The following is a 19,257-nucleotide window of genomic DNA, read 5'->3' on the forward strand; positions in this document are numbered from 1 at the left end:
CTATAGTTTAAGATAAACCATTACAAGAAATACAGTGTACAAAAATGACTAGTGCTGAAACAACGAATTTTAAGCCCCAGCTGGTTGGCTCAGTGGTTAGAGTGTCAGCCTGCAGACTGGAGGGTCGTGGATTTCTTTCTGGTCAAGGGCACGTACCTTAGTTGCAGGCTTGATTCCTGGCCCTGGTTGGGTTGCATGTGGAGGGCAACCAGTCGATGTTTCTCTCTCTGTGTCTCTCACCTCCCTTCCATTCTCTCAAAAAAATCAATGGAAAAAAATATCCTTGGGTGAGGATTAACAACAAGAAAAAGCGATAGAAATTTCAATAGACTGTTTCGGTTTTGTTTTATATATTTTATTGATTTTTTTACAGAGTGGAAGGGAGAGGGATAGAGAGTTAGAAACATCGATGAGAGAGGAGCATCGATCAGCCGCCTCCTGCACACCTCCTACTGGGGATGTACCCGCAACCGAGGTACATGCCCTTGACCAGAACCGAACCTGGGACCCTTCAGTCCGCAGGCTGATGCTCTATCCACTGAGCCAAACTGGTCAGGGCTCAATAGACTGTGTTTTTGAATACAGACAGACAGAATAAATGATACTAGCATGAAATGCAATTATGTAGTAAGTAAAACGTTGCTAGGCCTTGAAAGCCTTTTGTAGGTAGTAGTTTGGGAAGAGAGTGAGTATAGAAGAAATTACATCATAAGCAAGCATTTGCAAGGGTAGGAAATACTGTTGCTCCAGGTGTTAAAAATGGGTGGCCGAACATTTTGGGGACAACTTGGGTCAAGAAGTTTCTTGTGAAGTTTTAGATCGCAACTATTTACAACAGATGTAAATGCTGCCCATATGGTTATACACTTGGCTGTGTGCCTAGCTAGTAGTTATCACAGTATGGTCCCTGACCAACAGCACTGTACCACCTGGACACTTGTGAGAAATGCAGATTCTCAGGCCCTGGCCCAGACCTACTGAATCAGAATCTGGAGATGGGGCTTGTCAGTCTGTTTTTTTTAAAAATATATATTTTATTGATTTTTTACAGAGAGGAAGGGAGAGGGATAGAGAGTTAGAAACATTGATGAAAGAGAAACATCGATCAGCTGCCTCCTGCACACCTCCCACTGGGGATGTGCCCGCAACCAAGGTACATGCCCTTGACTGGAATCGAACCTGGGACCTTTCAGTCCGCAGGCCGACGCTCTATCCACTGAGCCAAACTGGTTAGGGTTTGTCAGTCTGTTTTAACAAGCCATCCACCATAGAGTTCGAGAACCACTGCACCTACATGTTAAAATTTTTGATGCAGCCCAGCCGGCCTGGCTCAGTGCTTGAGTGTCAACCTAAGAACAGGAGATCACGGTTCAATTCCCGGTCAGGGCACATGCCCAGGTTGCAGCTCCATCCCCAGTGTGGGGCGTGCAGGAGGCAGCCGATCCATGATTCTCTCTCATCATTGATATTTCTCTCCCTCTCTCCACCCTTCCTCTCTGAAGTCAATACAAAAACATTAAAACATTTTTTATGCAGTCTCACTCTTTTGGCCTTGTAGCCGGTGACAGGTGCATCCAGAAATAACTGGATTTTGTATGTTGAGAAAGTCTTGAAATTTTTAGTATAAATTGGTCAAAATTAGTGAATATGACTACATGTGTCCTTCTGCAAAAGCAATACTGTTGGACTTAGGGAGCTTCCATTTGAAACAGAAACATTTTACAAGGGCTTAAAGCTGTTTGTTATGCCACTCCTTAGGAGTCACTGTGCAAAAATGTTCAAAATGAAACATGTCAGGAGCTAGTAATTAACATGGTGATTTGTACCAACCACAGTTGAATACTTTGCTTAGTGACTAGATTCATGTTTTGGAAATCTGCCCTATCATATGGAGCTTGGTTGGCTTGGTACTGAAGATACTGAAAAAACAATTTCTTATTTGGCATTTAAAGGGCATTCAGCACTCCAGAAATGATTGAAATAAAATATTTAACCTGTTTAGTTGGCATTTCAACTCATCCACACTTTGAATTAAACCAGGGTTGTTCAGAAATACCTTCACAAATGTATGATTGTATTTGCTTGTTACTAGAATAATTAGGCCTTTAGGAAACTGATTTGCCAGGAGATGAAGGGTCCTGGGTTCGATTCTGGTCAAAGACGCATGTCTTGGTTGCAGGCTCGATCCCTGGCCCTGGTCGGGGCACCTGTGAGAGGCAACCAATCAATGTTTCTCTCTCACATCGATGTTTCTATCTCCCCTCCCACTCTCTAAAATTCAATGGAAAAATATCCTCAGGTGAGGACTAACAAGAACAACAAAACATTTTTAAAGAATGTAAATGCCAAGATTTTTCATATTTACACTGAGTGGCCAGATTATTATGATCTCTGAATGCGTAATAATCTGGCCACTCAGTGTGTGTGTGTGTGTGTGTGTGTGTGTGTGTGTGTGTGTGTGTGTGTGTGTGTGTATGTGTGTGTGTATGTGTATTAGAGGCCCGGTGCATGAATTCGTGCATGGGTGGGGTCCGGCCTGCCTGCTGGCTGAACTCCTGGTCCAGGGGACAATTTGCATATTAGCCTTTTATTATATAGGATATACACTGAGTGGCCAGATTATTATGCGTTCAGAGATCATAATAATCTGGCTACTCAGTGTATATTGTTAACACCCACAGTATAGTTTAGTAAAAAGATTACATTACTGGCATTTGATTTTCCTTTTTTTTCTTTATTGATTAAGGTATTACATATGTGTTCTTATTCCCCTATTGCCCCCCCACTCATGCCCTCACCCCCCTGGTGTCTGTGTCCATTGGTTAGGCTTATATGCATGCATACAAGTCCTTTGGTTGATCTCTCCCCCTTACCCCCACCCTCCCCTACCTTCCCTCTGAGGTTTGCTGGTCTGTTCAATGCTTCTATGACTCTGGTTCTATTTTTGTTTATCAGTTTATGTTGTTCATTATTCCACAAATGAGTGAGATCATGTGATATTTATCTTTCTCCAACTGGCTTATTTCACTTAGCATAATGCTCTCCAGTTCCATCCATGCTGTTGCAAATGGTAAGAACTCCTTTTTTAGCACAGCGTAGTATTCCATTGTGTAGATGTACCACAGTTTTTTAATCCACTCATCTGCTGATGGACACTTAGGCTGTTTCCAAATCTTAGCTATGGTGAATTGTACTGCTATGAACATAGGGGTGCATATATCCTTTCTGATTGGTGTTTCTAGTTTCTTGGGATATATTCCTAGAAGTGGGATCACTGGGTCAAATGGGAGTTCCATTTTTAATTTTTTGAGGAAACTCCATACTGTTCTCCACAGTGGCTCCACCAGCAGTGCCCGAGGGTTCCTTTTTCTCCGCATCCTTGCCAGCACTTGTCATTTGTTGATGATAGCCATTCTGACAGGTGTGAGATGGTACCGCATTGTCGTTTTGATTTGCATCTCTCGGTGGTTGATTTTTCTTAACTCAACCCCCTTCATTCATTTGCTAGCTTCCCAGCCCCTGGAAGCATTTGCAGCCCCTGGTTCAAGGATTCCTAGAAATTTCTTGCTGTCATTTTCCTCTGCAGTTCCTGTCTTCCTTCCCAAAGCTCCCTTGGACTTTTGTATGCTTCTTATTCCCAAGGATGCCTTTCATGAGGCCTTCTGAGTTTTCAATCCTAAAGGTTTTCTTTGGGCAGAACAATTGCCTGTTCTGGTATCTTCTTATCTCAAATGGTTTCTGAAGACCTGCAGACAGTAGTTTGTACCACAGACTTCATCTCTGCAGAATAAACAGGCTATGGCTTATTTCATAAGCACTTTCTCAGAGCTTGTGTGCCAGGTATTTTATATAAGTAATTTCTAAGTCTCACAGTCAGGTAGGAATTAGTGAAATCTCCATTTTATAGATAAGAAGCTAAGTGACTTGCACAACCACTTGAATGTAAGCATAGGTTCATTGGATGTCACAGATCCTGTGAACAATTAGGAGAAATGAAGAAGAAAGCAATCCCATCTCAATTGCATCAATAGCATAAAAATACCTAGGAATAAATTTAACCAATGAGGTGAAATACCTGTAATCTGAAAGCTATAAGACATTGAAGAAGGAAATTGAAGAGGATACAAATACATGGAAGGATGTACCATGCTTATGGATTGGATATAATAATATTGTTAAAATGTCCCTACTACCTAAAGCAATAGACATATTCCAGGCAATCCCTATTAAAAAATACCTATGGCATTCTTCTCAGAACTAAAAACTAATTCTAAAATTTTTATGGAACCACAAAAGACCCTTAATAGCCAAAGAAATCTTGAAAGAAATCAGAGAACAAAGTGGGAGGTATCGTGCTCCCTGACTTCAAAGTATAGTATAATGCTATTTTGACAACAATCGAAATAACATTATACTAGCATAAAAACAAACAGATCAGTGGGACAGAATAGAGCCCAGAAATAAATCTTTGCTTTTATGGTCAATTAACCCACCACAAAGGAGGCAAGGGTATACAGTGGGGTAGATAGTCTCTTCAGTAAGTGGTGCTGGGAAAACTGGACAAATACATGCAAAAAAGAAAGAGCATTGTTTTGAAGTCAGTCCTGAGTTCAAACCCAAGTGTTACTATATGGTCAGCCGTGTGATTTGGGGCGAGATGAGATATTTACATTTTTCTGCTAACAAAAAGGAATATAGAGGGAGGTTAATGATACTTATTTCACAGGGTTAGAAGAATAAATATGTCTTACATTGCTTAGCCCAATGCTTATTGTGAAATATTAATCACTAGAATGTCAGCTCCATGAAGATAGGAATTTGGGGCTCTTGTTCACTGTATCCCCACACCTAGATCAGTGCCCGGCACATATCAGTTCCTGGCTCTATAAATATTGGTAGAGCCCTAGTTGAGCTTTGGCTCAGTGGATTGAGTGTCAGCCTGTGGAATGAAGGGTCCCGGTTTCCATTCCGGTCAAGGCCACATGCTGGGTTGGGGGCTCAATCCCCAGTGTGGGGCGTGCAGGAGGCAGCCAATCAGTGATTCTCTCTCATCATTGATGTTTCTATCTCTCTCTCCCTCTCTGAAATCAATAAAAAAATATTGGTTGAAAGGCAAAATGGCTCATTGGTCCCCTACTCTGTGCCAGGTGTTTTATGCACGAGAGATACAGCAGTAAACAAAACAGACCAAAAAATCCCAGCCTTCTTGGAGCTTACATTTTAGTGACAAATACTTCTAGATTTAAAAAAAAATTTTTTTATTGATTTCAGAGAGGGAGAGGGAGAAAGAGATAGAAACATCAATGATGAGAGAGAATCACTGATCGGCTGCCTCCTGCATGCCCCCTACTGGGGATCAAGCCCACAACCCAGGCATGTGCCCTGATCAGGAATCAAATCTCGACCTCCTGGTTCATAGGTCGACGCTCAACCACTGAGCCACGCCAGCCGGGCTACTTCTACGGTAGTAGTTTTTAACAGCAAATATTATTCAATAACATAAAATATTTCTGAAAGAGCCGAAATATAAAATAGGTAATACGGTAAATATGAGCTCAGTTTGAAGAGAAAGTAGGTGCATCTGTCCTGTCTGGTTATTGGATCCAGTTTTCTGCTTACCCGAATCCTGGTTTGGGAAGCACAATTTCAAATCCACTGCTTTGGACTACGTAGATTGGAAATGAAACATTAAACTTCTCAGGGAGCCGTTTTCCCTGAGTTTTATTCTTCTTTGTATTCATGCCACTCTGTGCTGTCTGCATCCTAGCACTTAGTAGGCTCTCAATTCATATTTGTTGGACTAAAATTGAGTCAGTGATTAAAAGCTAGACAGCCTAGCTGGTTGCTCAGTGGTTAGAGCATCAACCTGCGGACCAAAGGGATCCCGGGTTTGATTCCTGTCAAAGGCATGTACCTTGATTGTAGGACTTCAGGATCCTCCTGAGCCCGGCCCTGGTCAGGGCTCATGCAGGAGGCAACCAATCATGCAGGAGGCAATCAATTGATGTATTTCTCTCACATGGATATTTCTGTCTTTCCCTCTCTTCCACTCTCCTTAAAAATCAATGGAAAAATATCCTCAGGTGAGGATTAACAACAATAAAAAGCTATAGACAATTCAGAATCTCAACTCTTGCTTTCTTTATGGCTCAAATGTACTTCTTTTCTGCTTAGTCGTTTGGGTATGTTGTTTAATTTCGCCTGAATCATTTTAGTCTCCTGGAAAATTGCACGGTTGCCAAGGAAACTGGATCAGCTTGGACCAGGGCCTGTAAGTCATTCTGCATAGGTGGTAGTAATCATCAGAGATGTGGAAATGGAGCCAGGCTGCTCAGCTGTTCTCTAAGAGACATTGTGGCTGGAAGGCTTTTTCCTTGCCCGTCAGGGTTTCATTGTCACCAGCTGATCTGAAACACAGGTTTGTATATTTTTTTTAAATTAATAAATCTTTATTGTTCAGATTATTACTATTGTTCCTTTTTTTTCGCTGTAAGCCGCTCTCGAGTTCCACCTGGTGTCATAGCTCCCCTCCACCCGGTTCCCACCCCACTGTCCTCATCCATAGGTGTACAATTTTTGTCCAGTCTCTTCCCGCACCCTCCACACTCCTTTCCCCCTGAGAATTATCAGTCCACTCCCTTTCTATGCCCCTGATTCTATTATATTCACCAGATTATTTTGTTCCTCAGGTTTTTAATTCACTTGATTTTTAGGTTCACTTGTTGATAGATATGTATTTGTTGTTCATAATTTTTATCTTTACCTTTTTCTTCTTCTTCCTCTTCTTAAAGAGTACCTTTCAGCATTTCATATAATACTGGTTTGGTGGTGATGAACTCCTTTAGCTTTTTCTTATCTGTGGAGCTCTTTATCGGACCTTCCATTCTGAATGATAACTTTGCTGGGTAGAGTAATCTTGGTTGTAGGTTCTTGCTATTCATCACTTTGAATATTTCTTGCCACTCCCTTCTGGCCTGCATAGTTTCTGTTGAGAAATCAGCTGACAATCGTATGTGTGCTCCCTTGTAGGTAACTAACTGTTTTTCTCTTGCTGCTTTTAATATTTTCTCTTTGTCTTTTGCTCTTGCATTTTAAATATGATGTGTCGTGGTGTGGTCCTCTTTGGATTCCTTTTGTTTGGGGTTCTCTGTGCTTCCTGGACTTGTAAGTCTATTTCCTTCACCAGGTGGGGGAAGTTTTCGGTCATTATTTCTTCAAATAGGTTTTCAGTATCTTGCTCTCTCTCTTCTTCTGGCACCCCCATAATTCTGATGTTGGTACGCTTAAAGTTGTCCCAGAGGCTCCTTACACTATCTTCATATTTTTGGATTCTTTTTTCTTTTTGCTTTTCCGGATGGGTGTTTTTTGCTTCTTTGTATTTCAAATCTTTGACTTGATTCTTGCGATCCTCTAGTCTGCTGTTAGATCTCTGTATAATATTTTTTATTTCAGTCAGTGTATGTTTAATGTCTAGTTGGTCCTTTTTCATATCCTTGAGGGTCTCGCTAAATTTATCAGCCTTTTCTAGAAAATTCTTGAAAAACCTTATAACCGTGGTTTTGAACTCTATATCCAGTCGTTTGCATTCCTCCATTTCTTTCATTTGTGATCTGTTTCTTTGTCTCCGCATTTTGGCTGCTTCGCTGAGTTGATAGAGTGGCTTTGTGTGCTAGGTGTCCTATAGGGCCCAGTGGCTCAGCCTCCCCAGTTACCTGAGGTGGACACTCTTGGTGCACCCCTTAGTGGGCTGTGTGCACAGTTTTGTTGTAGTTAAGCCTTGATTGTTGTTGGTATCACTGGGAGGAATTGACCTCCAGGCCAATTGGCTGTGAGGATCAGCTGTGTCTACGCTGGGAGAACTTCTGTGCTGGAGACAGCCTTATGAGACAAGACTTGCAAAAGCCTCTGTGCTCAGCTTGGATGGGGCGGAGTCTCAGGGCGGAGCAGACAGCATTGGTTTCCCGTCAGCCCTGCCCTAATAGGCCCCTGTGTCTCAGTGTCCAGTGGTAATCACTGCGTCCAGTGGTAATCGCTGCAAGCACCTCTGAGAGAAAGCCGCTCTCGAGTTCCGCCCGCTGCCAGACAGTCCAGTTTCTCCCTGAATGAGTCTGGATCCCCAGAGTCTCACCCGGAACTGGAGTTCAGTGCACTTGGGAACTTTTGTCTCCCTCCAGCTTGAAAAAGCCAGCTGCGTACTCAGTTGCCCACCCTCTCCACACGCTCGGGCCTCGGTACCTCTGCCTTCCGCAGTTCCTCTGAGTCTCAGTGTGCTTTTCTCTTTCCTGACAGTCCAGTTTCACCCCATATGAGTCTGGGTCCCCAGAGTCTCGCCCGGAACTGGAGTTCAGCACAGTCGGGAGCTTTTGTCTCCCTCCCACTTGAGAAAGCCAGCCGTGCACTCAGTTGCCAGTCCTCTCCACGCGCTTCTCAGTACCTCTGCCTCCTGCAGCTCCTCTCAGTCTCAGTGTGCTTTTCTCTTTCCTTCTAGTTGTAGAATTTCCACTCAGCCAGCCTTCCTGTGGTTTTGGATGATGTCCGATTTGTCTTTTAGTTGTAGTTTTGAAATTGTTGTGCGAGGCAGCAGTTTAGGTGTTTACCTATGCCGCCATCTTGGTGTCTCCCCCAGGTTTGTATATTTTGAAGATGCTCTCCAGTCATTGTGATTTACACTCCCTGTGTTATAAGAGCCACCAGATTAATTAAAAATCACTAGTCTTGGCTTTCTGGAATTGAAACCAGTTGGATAGTGGCGTAATCTGCTTTAGACCAGATAAAAGTAATGTGTTGTCATCAAAAGAGCAATATGACCCAGGTTTCTGTTTCCCAGTTCTGTGGCCCTGAGTATGGCACCTCATTTCTCTAAGCCTCCGTTTCCTCATCTGTAAAATGGGGCTTACATGATTAGGTTGTGATGATTGGGGAGAATATATCACATGTAGAAGGTAGAAGGATGGTACAAGGTAGAAGGATGCTCAATCAATGACTTGTATGAGAGATGTGCTGGAAGAAATTATCACCAGGGGGCAGCATAAAACTGTATTACCCTGACCCAAGTGGAGTTTGTCATAGGTCTAGGCTTAAATATGTTACAGTGTAATGTAAGGAATTTTGGTTCCTTTGCCTGAATATCAAATATAGACCTTGCTTTGCTATCTGCTTACCAGTGTCCCTTCCCTTGTATGACTAATGTGTGACATGACTATCTACTGTGACTAGTCTCCCTTTACAAAGGCTAGCAAAAGCTTAATGCATTGAAACTCCTGTCAGACTTCAGAAAACTACCATTCCTTTACAACTTAAATGAAGGAATGGATCAGTTGGGTTCAACAAAATTATTGAGGTCCACAGGCTCTAGAGCCAAAATCCAGGTTTAGCTCCTTCCAGCCATGTGACCTTAAGGATAGTAGTGTAAAATGGGTATAGCAATGGTAGTTAGGGCCTCCTAAGACTGTTTTTGGGTATTAAATGAGTTAATGCATATAAAGTACTTGGGACATTACTTAGCACATAGTGCATGTTCAGTATCTGTTAGCCATTACTATTCATATTACTGTGTTCTAGGACTTATGTGGGAGCTGGGAATACAGTGATAAAGTCTCTGAAATTAGGGAAGTTAGTGTGGTGGATCCAGTGTGCTCTAAGTGCAGCTATAGAGGGATGCATAGGAAGGGCACTTAATGGTATGTCTCAAAATATAGTGCTCTCCAGGAAGAAGCCTGGTATAATGGAAAGTATGTGTGTCAGCATCAGATGAGCTTGGGTTTGAATCCTATCTTCACTCACTCATTATGTAACTTTGGGGGCAGCCAATTTCTTGCAGCATTAGTTTTCCCATTTTTAGAAATGGGGTTAAGTTGCCCTGGCCGGGTTGCTCAATTGGTTGGAGAATCATCTCATGCACCAAAAAGGTTGTGGGTTCGATTCCCGGTCAGGGCACATACTTAGGTTGTGCGTTTAATCAATCCCTGGTTGGGATGTATACTGGAGACAACCTCATGTCAATATTTCTCTCTGTCTCTGTCCCTGTCTCTCTCCCTCTCTCTCTAAAGATCAATAAAACATATTCTCAGGTGAGGACTAAAAAAATAAAAATGGGGTGAAGTTTCTGATACCTATATGATGGAAGTGCCCTTGGTGCTCTTAAAGCAAGAAATAATTTTTAAAAGAGAGTTAGATGAACTTGGGTTCATATTCTAGCTATATGTTGTTTAACCTTTCTGTGTAAGTTTTTACATCCATATCTCCCTTGCCCATGGTTGTTCTGATGATGAGATAATTTATGTAAACTATGCAGGGTATATAGAGGTGCTGAGCAATAAATAATAGCTTTATTATCTTTCTATTATAGGTATCTTCTGTTATAGTTTAAAGTAAAAACATATGCCATGTTAATTTCTTTTAAAGAGGCTTAGGCCCCTCGGTTTCATGAAAGGAGTATAAAAAGACTGGGCATTTGAACAAACCCAAAGATAATTCTGCGTTTACAAGAGAGGCTTTAAATATAAACACACACACACACACACACACACACACACACACACACACGTATGTAAGTATTGATTTCAGAGAGTAAGGGAGAGGGAAATAGAAACCTCATTGATGAGAGAGAATCATTGATTGGCTGCCTCCTGCATGCCCCACACTGGGGATCGAGCCCGCAACCTGGGCATGTGCCCTGATTGGGAATCGAACCTTGAGTGACCTCCTGGTGTTCATGGGTCAGTGCTCAACTGCTGAGCCACTTCGGCAGACAAGAGAGAGCCTTTTTTTTTTTTAATTCTTCCGTTCAGTCTCATATAATCTTAAATTTCAACAAACTGTAAAATTCAGTTGCTAACCTTCCTGACCACTAACCAATGCAGCTCAGCTTCTGTTGCATGACCTTGTTCTTCTCTTCTTCCCTCCTAGGTCTTTCAGAGCCTCGAAGACCACCATTTGGAAGTGGTGGCTTTTTTCAGGGAAAATGGCTTCCATGGCCTTCTTGCCCATGACTCCGAGTATGCTCTCTACAATATTCCCTTTTACTACAGTTCCCATGCTCTGAAGCTGAGCTGGAATGGGAAGAACCTCACTACCAACCAGTTCTTGATGCAGGAGGTGGCCAAGCAGCTGGGCCTGAAGCGGATGAGTTTTCCCATATTTGCTGCGCTGCTAGGTAGGTCGTTCAGAGAACAGATTCCAGTGATTAGTTACGTTTCCCCTTCTAGTGATAAGAGATGAAGACCAGAACCATATAACCTATCATTATTGAATTTGTCTTCTGAAAATTCTCATGCCAAATACTATACTTCTGAGCTTTTCTTTTTTAAATTACTTTTTTTTAATGTATTTTATTTATTTTTTTACAGAGAGGAAGGGAGAGGGATAGAGAGCTAGAAACATCGATGAGAGAGAAACATCGATCAGCTGCCTCCTGCACACCCCCCACTGGGGATGTGCCCACAACCAAGGTACATGCCCTTGACCGGAATCGAACCTGGGACCCTTCAGTCTGCAGGCCGACGCTCTATCCACTGAGCCAAACCAGTTAGGGCTCAAAATTTCAAACAAGTCAGGGCTGAGCTTCTTTTTTAAAAAAATATATTATTATTGATTTCAGAGAGGAAGGGAGAGGGAGAGAGAGAGAGAAGTATTAATGATGAGAGAGGATCATTGATCGCCTGCCTCCTGCATGCCCCCCACTGGGGATCAAACCCGCAACATGGGCATATGCCCTTGACGGGAATTGTACCCAGTACCCTTCAGTCTGCAGGCCGACTCTCTGTCTACTCAGCCAAACTGGCTAGGGCAGCTTCTTTTTTTTTAAAATGTATTTTTATTGATTTCAGAGAGGAAGGGAGAAGGAAAAAGAGATAGAAACATCAATGATGAGAGAAAATCATTGATGGGCTGCCTCCTGTACTTCCCATGCTGGGGATCGAGCCTGAAACCAGGGCATGTACCCTGACTGGGAATGGAACCGTGACCTCCGGGGCCATAGGTCAATGCTCAACCGTTGAACCATGCCAGACGGGCTTCTGAGCTTCTTACTAGAAGTTCAGCATGTTTGCCTTATGAATTCATGCATGATATTCCAGAACATTATTTTAACTCATATGCACTCTTTTGTTATATTCCATAACTATTTTATGCAGAATACTGTCTTAGGCCAAATGTTTTACTAGCCCTGGACAGGTTTAGTTTTCCACTCAGAGCATTTCCCCAGTGTCTAAATTTATCTATCTATCTATTTAAATCCTTACCTGAGGATATTTTTCTATTGATTTTTAGAGAGAATGGAAGGGAGAGAGTGAGAGTGAGAGAAACATCGATGTGAGAGAGACACATCAATTGGTTGCCTCCCACAGCACCCTGACCTGGGCCAGGGATCGAGCCTGCAACCGAGGTACATGCCCTTGACTGGAATCGAACCTGGGACCCTTCAGTCCATGGGCCGACGCTCTATCCATTGAGCCAAATCAGCTAGGGCAGTGGTCGGCAAAACGCGGCTCGCGAGCCGCATGCCGCGGTTTGCCACTCTTTTGACTAATGAGTTTGCCGACCACTGAGCTAGGGCCCAGTGTCTAAATTTAGATCAAGAACACAAATTGCTGTGTTTTTCTTTTTGTTTCTGTTGTGCTAAGATTTTATAATGAAAATTTCCAAACATAAGCAAACTTGAAAAAATTTTATAGTGAATATCCTGTATCTACCTCCTGTTTTCTGCCATTAACATTTTACTATGCTTGCTTTATTATATATATATATATATATATATATATATATATATATATATACACACACACACACATATATGCATACATATATATGTATGTATATATATATATGTGTGTGTGTATATACATATATATATATATATATATATATATATATATATATCTCCATTCTAGCCTTCTATCCATCTACCTTTTATTTTTTAATATATTTCTATTGATTTCAGAGAGGAAGGGCGAGGGAGAGATAGAAACATCAATGATGAGAGAGAATCATTGATTGGCTGCCTCCTGCACGCCCTCCACAAGGGATTGAGCCCCCAACCCAGGCATGTGCCCTGACCAGGAATCGAACAGTGACCTCCTGGTTCATAGGTCATCTGACGCTCAACCACTGAGCCATGCTGGCCAGGCTATCCATCTACCTTTTATATGGCAGAGAGTTGATTATGTTTCGAGTTGGTTTTCCATGTATTGACAGCATAAAGATTAATGTCTTGTCTTAGGTGTGAACTCTTATTTATAATCCCAGAGGAGTTGAGCTTGGATGATCTGGTGCAGTCAGCACAAGTTTTGCAATTAGGCCTTGGGCAAATCGCTGAAGTTACAGGTAGCTCCCTGGTTTCAGTCGCCTCCTCTGTGAAATGGGATAATAAATATCGCATGGTGTTATTATAAAGTCAAGTGAATTGAGATATAAAAAATGTCCAGCACTTGGCAGACAGTAATTGGTGGCTGCTGTTATAAAAGACAGGGTGACTAGGTCATAGAAAATAGCATGAGCTTTGGAGTCAGACAGTGCTTAGGTTCTTATCCTGGTCTGGGCACTTAATTAACTATGCCACCTTAGGCTGTCACCAGACTTGTTCAAACCTCAGTTTCCTTATGTGTAAAATGAGAGAAATAATACTATCATAAATGGTTATTTTGAAGATGATACATATAATGCATGTGACGCATAGTAGGTAATCAACACATAGCTACTGTAGTCATTACATGAAGTATATTGGCCTATGTGAATTATTGGATAATTTTCTCTCACAGAATCTTTGTCATGCCCTGGAGGCTCTAAGAAAACATTTGTACAGTCAGTAAGTGATAAATGTATTTTATAGGTAACCATATTCTGCCAGATGAGGACCTGGCTGCTTTCCACTGGAGCCTCTTGGGACCAGAACATCCCCTTGCATCACTTAAGGTATTGTGCCCATTCCCTGCAGATACATCCATGCCTAGGGGACATCAGGTTTTGATTGGAGTTTTGTTAGAACAATTATCTTTCATTAGGCTTAAACTATTCCAAATACTTACCAGATAAAAATTTATAATTATGATCAATACCCTTTAAAGAGGAAAAAGTTCGTTTTCCACCTTCTGTGTAGGGGAAAACCCAGCTCTTCCCTCCTATGTTTTTCTTTCCTGTGTGTCTCCTTTACTTTCACACTTCTACTACACTCATTCAGAATACACCACTTCTGATACTTCTGGTCACCAAATGTGCTGGGGGTTTTCCCCACATCAAGCACTTCTCTGCAATAGCAGCTGGGTATCCTACAGTTGAACTCATTTAAAATATATATATATATATTTGATGAATACTTTCTCTTTTGATTTTTAAATATATTTTTATTGATTTTTAGAGAGAAGAAGGGAGAGGGCTAGAGAGAGGAAGTCATCGATTGGCTGTCTCTTGCACAGCGTCCTGCGGGGATTGAGCCCGCAACCTGGGCATGTGCCCTGACTTTGAATCGAACCGTGACCTCCTGGTTCATAGGTCGACTCTCAACCGCACCGGCCAGGCACCTCACCCTTTTTCCTAACGACCCATGTCTGATGCCAGTGTTTCTTGTTTATATTAACTCTTCTAGGTTCGAGCTCATCAGCTGGTTCTTCCTCCTTGTGATGTGGTGATCAAGGCTGTTTCTGAATATGTTAGTGCCATCAAAGACCCCTCTGACCTGGATGTGGTTGGGAAGGATGTTTTCAAACAGTCTCAGGTGAGCTAGCCTCCCCCTTCCTAAGAGTAGCCAGTTTTCTTACCTTCACCAGTACCACCAGCAGATCGATCTTTCCTGTGTTGGCTACCTTCTCTCCTAGCTGCTTGTCTTCTCCATGCATACAGACCAGAGCCCCAGAGTTTCCTTGAGAAAACATTACTAGGACTAGATTGAAAGGATTCTTTAACTTTTTCCCACTGACTATCAAAGCTATACAAGCTCATTCTGGAAAATTTAGAAAATAAACAAGCAAAAAAAAAAAAGTCACCTAAAATCTCATTACCCAGAAACAACTTGCTATATTATCACTAGCATATATCCTCTTACTCTTTCATTATTATTATTTTAACCCTCACCCAAGGATATTTTTCCATTGATTTTTAGAGAGAGGGAAAGAAAGAGAGAAATATCGATGTGAGAGAAACACATTTATTGGTTGCCTCCTGCATGAGCCCCTACCAGGGCCCAGGCTGGGGAGGAGCCTGCAACCAAGGTACGTGCCCTTGACCAGAAATGAACCCGGGACCCTTCGGTCCACAGGCCGATGCTCTATCTACTGAGCCAAACTGACGAGGGCTCTTTTCTTTATTTCATTGTATATTTTCATATAAAGGCAGTCTTGCTTAGTGGAGGATAATGGGTAATGAGAAAGACTACTTAAAGTAGGTTCACATAAAACAAGAATTGATATTTCATTGTTAATAGTGACAAAAGAGCTTGACTATGATTCTGTCTTGTGAAATGAAGTTAGGAAAATAAGTTACTTTTACTTTTAAATATATTTTTTATTGATTTCAGAAAGGAAGGGAAAGGGAGAGAGAGATAGAAACATCAGTGATGAGAGAGAATCATTGATCAGCTGCCTCCTGCACACCCCACACTGGGGATCGAGCTCGCAACCCAGACATGTGCCCTGAACTGCAACCTCCTGGTTCATAGGTCGACGCTCAACCTCTGAGCCATCCTGGCTGGACCAGTTCTATGAATTTTTAACATGTATAGATTTATGTAATCACTATCACAATTAGGATCAGAGCAGTTGAACCACCCCCAAATCTCTCATGCTATCCCTTTGCAGTCACACCCAAACTTATCCCCAACTCCTGGCAACTATCAGTCTATTCTCTGTTACTATAGTTATAACTTTTAGAGAACAGCATATGACTGGAATCATATAGTATATAATCTTTTGAGAACGGCATTTTCATTCAACATAATGTCTTTGCCAGTCTTCTAAGTTGTTGCATGTTGCATCCAGCAATATTTATTCATTTTTATTGCCAAGTAGTATATATTATGTGGGTATACCGTTTGTTTATGCATTCATCCTAGAGGATATTTGAGTTTCCAGTTTTTGGTAGAGCTGCTATAAACATTTGTGTATAGGTTTTTGTATCAACATACGATTTCATTTCCCTAGGAGTGGGATTTTTGGGTCATGTGGTAAGTATATGGTTAACTTTATAAGACTCTGCCAAACCATTTTCCACAGTGGCTATTTCATTCTTCATCAGCACATGTTACTTTCAGTATTTTTATAGCCATTCTAATTGGTGTATTGTGATAGCCCATCATAATTTTAATTTGCATTTATCAAATGATTAATGATGAACAGTTTTTTTCTTCTGTTTATTTGCTGTCCATATGTCCTCTTTGGTGAATGGTCTGTTTGTTAACAGTCTTTTGCTCATTTTTTAAATTGGGTTGTTTGTTTACTTCCTGTTCAGTTTTGAGAGTTCTTTATATGTTCTGTATACAAGTCCCTTGTCAGATATCTGGTTTGTAAATATTTTTTCCCAGTCTGTGGTTTGTCTTTACATTCTTTTTTTTGAAACTATGGCTCTTTATTTTCACATGGACACTTCAAAGGAAGTCATCAGTAGCTTTTTTTTTTCTTCCCTTGCTGGGTTTTAAAATGTTTTTTTATTGATTGATTTTTTTTTTTTGAGAGAAGGAAACATCAGTTTGTTGTTCCACTTGTTGATGCATTCATTGGTTGCTTCTTGTATGTGCCCTGACCGAGGATCAAACCCGCAACCTTTGGTGTATTGGGACAATGTTCCAACCAACTGACCTACCTGGCCAGGGCCTACTTTTGTTTAATGTAATAAAAAGAAGAAAACCCACACATAAAAAAGAAAACCTTGGGCTTAAAGGAAACCCATCTGTCACTAGGAGCCTGGTTGAAGGATTCATACTTTTAGAAGGGACATACAGTGCAGAATTCTCTAGAGAGAAAAGCAGTTTTGAAACGAGTTGGGGGGCTCATTTCCAAGGCTCAAAGTGATTTGGGGGAGGTGTCACAGTGCTTGGCATAGGGTGATGGGATAGTGATCACTGACCAGGGCCTTGGAATGGATCTTGCTGTCAAACAATGCAGGTAACAGAGAGTGAGACACCAAAAAGTAATTAAGGCGCCAACCAACATTTTTTTAAAAATATATTTTATTGATTTTTCACAGAGAGGAAGGGAGAGGGATAGAGAGTTAGAAACATCAATGAGAGAGAGACATCGATCAGCTGCCTCCCGCACACCCCCCACTGGGGATGTGCCCGCAACCAAGGTACATGCCCTTGACCGGAATCGAACCCGGGACCCCTCAGTCCCCAGGCCGACGCCACTGAGCCAAACCGGTTAGGGCCAACCAACATTTTTTAATTGAACATTTATCATGTAGGACCAGAAAGTATAGGCATAGATTGTGTTGGGGTGGAGGTGCCAGAAACTGTCAGCCAGTAAAACTGTCAGCCTATATCAGTTTCCCAAAGTTGTACCACTCTTTTTTTTTTTTTTTTTGGTAAATTTTATTGATTTCAGAGAGGAAGGGAGAGGGAGAGAGAGATAGAAACATCAATGATGAGAGAGAATCATTGATTGGCTTCCTCCTGCACACCCCACACTGGGGATCCAGCCTGCAACCCAGGCATGTGCCCTTGGCCGGAATTGAACCTGGGACCCCCTTCAGTCTGCAGGCCGACGCTCTATCCATTGAGCCAAACCAGCTAGGGCTGTGCCACTCCTTTTAAAAAATATATTTTTACTGATTTCAGAGAGGAAGGGAGAGGGAGAGGGAAATAGAAACATCAATCATGAGAGAGAATCATTGATCCACGCTGAGGATCGAGCCCTGACCAGGAATCGAACCATGACCTCCTGGTTCATAGATGAATGCTCAACTACTGAGGTATGCCGGCCAGGCAAGTTTTGCCACTCTTTTGAAATGAAGCCAGCATTCTTTTTGTTTCCCTTGGGGTTGCAAAGGTCAGTTTCTTCATGAGCCACATCGAGGTTCCCATATAGCACAAGGAGCTTGTGGGAAGCCAGGCCCTTCAGGAACTTGGAAAAGGCTTCATACCAGGGCTGCTGATACTCCAGGCACACCAGATCTTGGCCTACATTAGGTACATAGTCTGTTACCAGCACAAATGTGTCAAATTCAGCCACAATCACAAATGCATCAAATTCAGCCAATACCATGGGAGACATTGAGTGGGCACTGGTGGGAGAGTAGACCCATGCCACTGTACCCTTCATAGTCTGAAGAAGCTGACCAGTACTGATGGGGTAGTCCATCCAGCTCTTGAAGTTTAGCTGGTAGTCTATTCTCTGAACATTTGGTCTACTGCAGGCACAGGATCTCTGGTGCATCTTCCTTTATCCAGTCTAAACCTTTCTCCTTAATCCAGGCCTGAAGCCCAGCCACATTCCAGGACTATGCCTCATTTGCCCCTGGGTGAAGTGTTCTGATCTGGGGATGTCCTCATACAGGGCTGGCCCCTTTCCTGCTGCCTCTTTTTCATTTTTCTTTGCTCCTGCTCCCAACTTACTCTTCCTGACCCCTCTGGCTCAAACTTGGGCTCTTTCTTATCTTCTCCCACCGCACCTCTTTTCCCCAACTCCCCACCCTTTTCACCTCGTGGCCTAGTGAAGCAGTATTTCTTCAGCATTGCTTGCTCAAGACCTTGTCTAGCCCCTCCTTATCTGAGCACAAAGAATGGATCCCCTGTCTCTACTTTCTTTTGAGAGAGTAGAGTAAGAATTTAAAACAAAAGTTTTAAATTCTTACCAGTTTTTATCTTTTATGGATCATGCTTTTGGTGTCATGTCTAAGAACTCTGCATAACTGCAGGCAGGACAAATTCTGTTTCCTTCTAAAAATTATACAGTTTTATATTTAGAATAAATAATTTGTTTTGAGTTCATTTTTGTATAAAGTGTGAGGTGTTTCAACACACTTCATTGAAAAGGGTGTCTTTTCTCCTTTGAATTGCCTTTGTCAAAAATCACTTGTCCATATTTGTGTGCATCTATTTCTGAACTCTTTTCTGTTCATTTGACCTATGTGTTTGTCCCTTTGCAAACAGCACATTGTCTTGAATACTGTAGCTTTATGATAAGTCTTAACATTGGGCAGTGATTCCTCCAATTTTATTCTTTTTCAAAATTACTTTGTCTATTCTATTATTATTTTAATTCTCACATGAGGATATGTTTTTGTTTGATTCTAGAGAGAGAGAAAGTGGGGAGAGAGACATCCGATCACCTG

The 19,257-nt window shown here is 41.9% G+C and overlaps 1 protein-coding gene and 1 pseudogene across 4 annotated transcripts in view; one reads left to right on the forward strand and one right to left on the reverse strand.

Moving 5' to 3' along the window:
- FAM120C (family with sequence similarity 120 member C) overlaps positions 1–19,257 on the forward strand; it is a gene marked incomplete at its 5' end in the record, with an annotated part of 77,889 nt that overhangs the window by 12,991 nt on the left and 45,641 nt on the right. For all 3 annotated transcript variants that reach the window (XR_013959759.1, XM_080652434.1, XM_080652435.1), the window contains 3 exons: positions 10,909–11,155; positions 13,829–13,911; positions 14,582–14,710. Coding sequence is in view for 2 of the 3 variants with exons in the window: in XM_080652434.1 (XP_080508560.1) it covers positions 10,909–11,155; positions 13,829–13,911; positions 14,582–14,710 (459 nt within the window). The remainder of the gene's footprint in view (positions 1–10,908; positions 11,156–13,828; positions 13,912–14,581; positions 14,711–19,257) is intronic.
- Positions 17,011–18,658, reverse strand: LOC308239458 (DNA repair nuclease/redox regulator APEX1-like; annotated as a pseudogene). Its single transcript has 3 exons — positions 17,902–18,658; positions 17,361–17,460; positions 17,011–17,136 (listed from the first exon to the last, which is right to left on the reverse strand). The product of its transcript is annotated as a DNA repair nuclease/redox regulator APEX1-like (transcript).

Source organism: Plecotus auritus (genome assembly GCF_963455305.1).
Source record: "Plecotus auritus genome assembly, chromosome: X".
Classification (NCBI taxonomy): domain Eukaryota; kingdom Metazoa; phylum Chordata; class Mammalia; order Chiroptera; family Vespertilionidae; genus Plecotus; species Plecotus auritus.